This window comes from Dendropsophus ebraccatus, chromosome 9 (genome assembly GCF_027789765.1).
Source record: "Dendropsophus ebraccatus isolate aDenEbr1 chromosome 9, aDenEbr1.pat, whole genome shotgun sequence".
Taxonomy (NCBI): Eukaryota; Metazoa; Chordata; class Amphibia; order Anura; family Hylidae; genus Dendropsophus; species Dendropsophus ebraccatus.
The window spans coordinates 102,676,252-102,683,655 of record NC_091462.1 but is presented as its reverse complement, the minus strand read 5'-3'; the positions used below and the strand labels follow the sequence as shown (position 1 = coordinate 102,683,655).

The window sequence follows — 7,404 nt, the reverse complement described above, 5'->3', positions numbered from 1 at the left end:
CGAGACCCCTTTCAGTAATATCTACAGTATTCTGCCTTCTGGATCATTCCCAGAATAAATATATACTTCTGCTAAGTGAGTCTCTTCAAGCATTGCCATATCTGTTTCCAATCTCCCCAAGTGATACGCTACCATCAACAGATTATGCTAAATCCTGATTCCTTTAAAGGGAATATCCAGGATTAGAAAAAAAGCTACATTTTTGAAAAAAAAAAAAAAAAAAAAAAGCGCTACCCCTGTCCTGTGTGGGGTATTACAATTCACCTTCATTCATTGGAATAATACAAGGCTGCAAAACCGACGCTCAAACTGAGGACAAAAGTGGTGCTGTTTCTGAAAGAAAGCCATGTTTTTCTAACTCTGGACAACCCTTTAAAGCAGTGTCGGATTGGGATGCTGAGGGCCCACCAGTTATATTGTTTCTAGGGGTCCACCTCACAGTACATGAAAATATTACCTGATAACTTCTAGGTCTCATACACATTCAAGCATGCTCTAACCATCATTGAAAGACTACAGTAACCATGGGATCACCACTAAAGTTTGGCCTCTGGACTTCTAGTTTCCCTGAATGGACAGGAGTTCCTCCTCTAGTACAGAAAGAAGAATTCAGCGTCCTTTCGAGTACAAAACCCATTCAAGGCTTTATTAAAGCACCCAAGGGGTGTAGGGAAAGTAACATCTTTGTGTTTCAGGCCCAGGAGGTATTAATGACATCACCCCTGCTCCTGTACATACACCAACAGAGCAACAGAGAGAGGACAGAGAACGCCATCAGCGCAGTCAGTGTTCATACTTCTGTCTTCCCTGTCCATTTTGTCCCTGTTTACCTTCCTCGTATAAGCAGCCCTTGCCACACGATTCTCATACAATATAATAGGCACTAGCAGATCGCTCATAATTGTGGGGCCATGTAATACCACCTTTAGACTGTTGTCGGCTGTAGCCGCCGCTTAAGGAAGGTTTGGCCGTCAATCTGAGGTGTATGGGGCTGGCCAGAACAACCACCAACAGATGATGTTGGCTGTGACAGGGGTCGGCCGTGATAGCCATGCTATACATCCCTGTGTATGGAGAGGATGGGCAGCGGGCAGGAGACCTAACTGATGGCTCAACAATAGTTATTGAAGGTGTATGGCCACCTTTAGTGTCAAAATGCAGTCACCCCCATGATCTAACACTTAGGGTAGCTTCACACGTACCGTATCCGCAGCGGATTCCAGGATTTCACTGTGGATATGTAACCCGGCCCCTTTAACCCCCTGTTGCCCGCAGCCCCTGACCCGGAGCATATATTACCCGCTCGGCGCCACGGCTGTGTCTGAGGCTCCCGTCGCTCCCAATCAGCCAGTCAAAGCACGGCAGCACTGATTGGCTGATGGGGACCGACGAGAGCCTCACACACAGCCGCGGTGCCGAGTAGGTAATGTATGCTCCGGGCCGGGGGCTGTGAGCGGCGAGGGGTTTAAAGGGGCCGGGTTACATATCCGCAGTGGAATGAAAATTCCGCTGCGGATATGTAACCCCATAGACCTTCACACTACCAAGATTCGTGGCGGAGAAATCCGCTGCGGATCTGTTACGTGTGAAGCTACCCTCCGTTTTATTGAACATTTTTAGTTCCACTTTAGGACCATGCCAATACTATATTGCTTCCTTAATACATGTATTATGCCGGTATCAGGGACACTGACAGGCAGCTTATTAGGCTTTGCCTCTGGCAGGGCCTCATAGGCTGAACATGTATCTATGTTTTCCTGGCAGCCCTAGGGTTGCATTTAAGTAATCAGCGGGAGTCAAATGCTGAACGCTCAGGCCCGGACGAACCAAGCGTGCTTGAGGTTCACCCATCTCTAGTGTTCACTTATTTTTGCTAACATAGTGTAATACATATTGTCTAAAATGGCTGTGGTATATATTTATGATACAGGTTGCACTTTATATTGTGTTACTTTGCTGCTGCCGCATCTTTCATGTGACCGGACCAAACAGGAAATATTAGGGAATCGAAAGTAAAATATGGTAAACATATTTTCTAGAAAGATAAATCATGGTGGTTTGTTACGTTGATCTAATAGATGATGTCCCCAGAGTAAGCGAGACACAGAGAAACAACACTGGGCTGGGTTATATATAACCACCTTCACCTTCTATGCTGTCATCAGAGCTTCTCTGCAGGTTGCACAATGGCGTTACCAAATGACGAGCTGATCTGCTCCATCTGTCTGAGCATCTTTAAGGATCCTGTGATGCTGAATTGTGGGCACAACTACTGCCGGGGGTGCATCAATCTAGCTCTGAACACCTGCAATGGATCTAGACCTTACAGCTGCCCGGAGTGCAGATGTCAGTTCCTGCAACGTCCTGTACTGCTGGGAAACAGAAAGCTGTCTAACATCATACAGTATCTGCAGGAGCATTCTCAGAAGAAACTGCAAAATTCTCTTCTGGATCTTACCAGAAAGAGAGAAGCCACCAAAAAGAGGGCGGAGAGTCTCAACAAACAAAAAAGTAAAATTCAAGAAACCTCAGATCTTCTAGAGAAGACAATGGACATGTTCTTTAAGATGATCATAAAAGACATCAAGAACTTCCGAAAGACTGCTCTACGAGAGATCTCCAGAAAGAGGGAGCATGCCCTGATGCAGGTCTCCAGATCCATCCAGGACCTGGAGATACGGAAGAATGAGCTGTCCAGGAAGATACAGGAGACCCAGGAGATGCTCAACATGGCTGATACCACAACCTTCTTACAGCAGGAGCCTGACACAGAGGACGGGTATCTCCAAGGTGTCAGTGCTGAGATTCACTTAGATGAAAAGCCCATCAATCTAATTGTGAGGAGATGTCTGTCCAGTGTGAACGCTACCCTCTCTGAAGTCATGACGTCAAACCCTGGGCCGAAGGCTTCCGATATACTGCTGGATGTAAAAACCGCCTGTAACTACATACGTGTATCACCTGACTGCAGGTCGGCTTCTTACGTCTCCGTGGATCAGGGGAATCCAGAAAGATCGGGGCGATTTAACGTCTGTCAGGTTTTGAGCACTTGTAGCTCCTCGGCACAGCAATATTGGGAAGTGGATGTCAGTAAAGCCAAGGAATGGATTGTTGGAGTGGCTTACCATAGCATAGACAGGAAAACACTGGATGAAGACGCCTACATTGGTTTTAATGAGAAGTCGTGGTGTCTGGAAAATCGCAATGGTCTTTCTGCTCTTCACAATAAAGTGAGGGATAACGTGACTGTGAAATCTCCGGTAGAGCTGCTCGGAGTATATGTGGACTATGATTCTGGCATCATATCCTTCTATCAGCTGAATGACTATATCAGACACTTATATAGCTTTTCTGCCACCTTCACCGAGGGCCTTCACGCTGCCTTCTATGTGTTCCCTGACAGCTGCTTTACAATCCAAAAAAGGGAGCCTCGGGCAAAGGCCGGATTTCCAAAGAGGCTTTCTCTAGTGTGGTGACGTCCATGTGGAGAAATTATACTGCCTGCACCAACTTTCGATATGTCCTACATCACACATATCACATACGGTAGTTTGGGGTTAGTGGTAGTATTCCTGTAATACTTCCGGTAATCTATAGTAATTCATCACTGGATTAGGTGTCCCATATGTACAGCCTGTAACATTGTCACTGTATAAAAGCTTTCTTCTGCCTATCTACCTATTACTTTTTATTAATTCATAAGTGCTTCTGGAATGTCAGAAAGGCTTAAAGGGGTATGGCGGTGAAAATTTTTACTTTAAAACCAACTGGTTTCAGAGCAGTAGAAGTTTTCTATGGGGATTGCTGTTCTGGACAGTTCCTGACATGGAGAGAGGTGGCAGCAGAGAGCACTGTGTCAGGCTCAAAAGAAAACACCATTTCCTGCAGTACATACAGAGCGTGAGCCTAAAGTGGAACACTGGACCCAAGAAGGCTCTGGCACAACAAACGGGCGCAGGTATCATTGTCTCCAAGAAGGAAGTCATCATTATTACTTGGAAAAGGCCTCCTAGGATGTGGAGGGCCGAAACGCGTTGTTTACAATAAATTTCTTCTATTCAACCTGCGGAGTACTGGTGGTCTATTGTGACCACCTACCGATGACTACCTTTCTGGAGATATAGATACCTGCGCCCATTTGTTGTGCCGGAGCCTTCTTGGGTCCAGTGTTCCACTTTTGGCTCACGCTCTGCATCTCATAAATAGTATTACACACATAGAGAGTAATGGTAGCCTGGTTTTTGCTGTCTATTTACTATTATACCATTTTACCAAGGTACCATTATACTGTATGTGCATATTACTATGGTATGTATGTGTGGGGGGGGTTCCTTTGAACAATGTCAATATATATGCTGTTTTCATGTTGGAAACCTAATAAAAACAAATTAAAAAAAGAAAAAATCTCTGGCACGTTAATTTGAAAGATTTTTTTTTATTTTTTTGCTGAATTACCTCTTTAAATATTGATACTAGAAAAAACTACAATGATAGAATTATTCTGGTACATACATTTTTACATATAGTCAGGCAAAGGTCTTTAAACAAAGTAACACAAATATCACCTGTAATGATTATAACTAGAGATGAGCGAACCTGGAGCATGCTCGAGTCCATCCGAACCCGATTGTTTGGCATTTGATTAGCGGTGGCTGCTGAAGTTGGATAAAGCCCTAAGGCTATGTGGAGAACATGGATATAGTCATTGGCTGTATACATGTTTTCCAGACAACCTTAGAGCTTTATCTAACTTCACCAGCCCCAGCTAATGAAATGCCGATTGTTCGGGTTCGGATGGACTCGAGCCTGCTCCAGGTTCGCTCATCTCTAATTATAACCCAAAGTAAAAGTAAAAGAACGCTTTAAAGGGGTTATCCAGCGCTACATAAACATGGCCACTTTCTTCCAGAGACAGCACCGCTCTTGTCTCCAGCCAGTATCTTTGAGATATATTTATATGTAGATGAAATATGATGCTTATATATAATTTTTATATGTACAGTATAGATGGGTAAATTTATCCTTATCCCACAGCAATACACAGCTAGGTCACCAAAGATGGGATGCTAAATCACAGCTAATGACTCTACATTGCACTGTATCAGGGTAAACAGTTTGTTGCATGCCCTGCTGTACACTACAATATCCAGTAGAGGGCGGCCTTGGCTGTAACATAGCCAAACAGTTTAAATTAGAAACACTAAACAATTCTTATTCAGAGGTGCGGACAGTGAATATACTCAAAAGTAAAATTAAAAAGAAAAACTCTCGCAAAACTAAATTCTGCATCACGAAATATAATACGATGCGATATGAGACAAATTTTAATCTGTGTCACAACAAATATAATAATATTTCATTTTATGTCACTGTGTAGTAGTGTTCCCCAACCTGTGGCCCTCCCACTGTTACAACACTACTACTCCCATCATCACCCTAACAGTGGGAGAGTCACAGGTTGGGCAATATAGCATTCTCAGTCATACAATTTTCTTACAGCAAGGTTTCTATTCTTGTCAATAGGGGGCAGTAGTTGTGAAGGAAATTATGAGTGCAGAGGAAAGAGCCTTCATACAATACCATGAAAGTACAACAATAAAATCTAACAAGCAAGTCTACATTTAGATAAGGAAGCATCCCATTGGACTGAAATATGCTAAAAAGCAATTCCTTTAATCCAGCATTTGCTAATCCAGAAAGGCCCTGTAATCTAGCAAAGTGACATGTCTTCTATTGACGTCAATGGGAGACATTTTTGTTTATTATGGAGAGGGGTCAGACGGTTTGGTGCACCAAGAGCTGTAGTACTAAGAAGGCTGCATTGTAAGGCTATGTTCACACTACAACGGCCGTACTTTATGCCTCTGTGAACATTGCCTGTTTCTTAATGGGATCCCGGCCGGAGCGTACACACATCGTAAACGCTCCGGCCGGGATCCGTGCGGCGCCGCAAATAACTGACATGTCAGTTTTCTGCGCCCACAATTTAATGAATTGCGGCCGTAATTCTATGAATTGCGGCCGTAGGAATCCCTGTCAGTTCACACAGTGAAGCGAGCTGCTCCGGCCGCTCGCTTCATTGTGCGCTATGGGAAGCTCTGATGCGGGCACACGCTGATGCGCCCGCATCAGAGCTCTGTGGCCGGAAAGATCATCCGGCCGGTACTTAAGTCTAGGCAGAGAGCTGAGGAGTGAAGCGCATAACTGTGCGCTTCTCCCAGCTTGTTTGGATTAAACACTGATCACAACTTTTGACGCCTCTGTGACAATTTAAACGTTTAAACATATTGTTTAAACGCAGTCATAAATCCGCTACTTCTATCTCTATCTGGCAAAGCTGGGTGACAGCAAATATATCAGGCATCAGAGATTCCCCCTAACTTTCCCAGACTATAAGCGTGCATTAAAATCCGGCTCTCATCCTGCCGTATGATAAAGCTGCTTTGCCATTCGGGGCACTTGGAAAGCTGGGTGGTATCTTTAGCCCTCTTTATTATCCATGAGGAGCAGGAAATGTTTGCAGATGCTGAATACAAGGGCTTCTGACTGTTCTCATGAAACTAAGAAGACAAAACGTGAGGGGAGGGGGAAGAAACTGAGCACAAAGCAGGATGGCGGGAAATGCGGCGGCAACATAAAAGCCAGGACAATGCCACAATGCAATAAATAACAAGACGGCAATAAACTGCCCCCTATGGGCTGTAAAATGTCAGTGTACAAGCACAGAATAGAGGAGGTTGTCTAGTTGGCCTCACTACTCATGTCTGTGTTTTCTAAGTCCTCTAATTATACATGGTCAGATCATGGCGGACCCCCCTCTATTAGCCAGAATGGAGGGTCACCCCCTCTATTAGCCAGAATGGAGGGTCACTGCCAGGAGTGGTTGTTATGAAGGATGACATTGTGCAATAGTATATAAGGCTCTGTTCACACTGGTGCCTTATGTGAAAATCTGACGTAAAAGAGATACAAGCGGACCCCACTGACTCAAAATAAGGTCTATTATGGTTACTTCGGACTTTTATTGCTTTCACAATGGAGGCTGCAGGTGTGGACGCAGCCTGACATGGTCACCCACTGACTACAAGGGAAGTGCCATTGCTCTGGCAATTTCCACCAAGGATAATAGATGATCAATAAGGGTCCAGAGGCCGGACCACCATGTTTACCGGGTTGTATGATAGAGTAAACAATTTCTTTAGGTTATCTTCACACCTGGCAGATATGCTGCAGATTTTGCACAGTGGATTTGTGAGCAAAAAATTATATGAATTGTTCACATGTAATTTTTTTTTAACCTGGAAAAACCATAGTGGTTTTTTTTTTTAAATTTTGGGGTGGGGGGGAATGTATAATAGGGTATTATTACATGAAGCGATTATCGGCCATACTTGGCCATTCGGA

General features: G+C 44.2%; 1 protein-coding gene across 1 annotated transcript; it reads left to right on the top strand.

The window, feature by feature from the left end:
- Window positions 1-2,186: 2,186 nt before the first annotated feature.
- Window positions 2,187-3,476, top strand: LOC138801833 (nuclear factor 7, brain-like). Its single transcript, XM_069984932.1, has one exon. The coding sequence runs from the start codon at window positions 2,187-2,189 to the stop codon at window positions 3,474-3,476; it is 1,290 nt and encodes a 429-aa protein (XP_069841033.1).
- Window positions 3,477-7,404: the final 3,928 nt, after the last annotated feature.

What these genes read in the sequence shown, in the direction of transcription:
- LOC138801833 (XM_069984932.1), top strand. Translation starts at nt 2,187, where the DNA reads ATGGCGTTACCAAATGACGAGCTGATCTGCTCCATCTGTCTGAGCATC.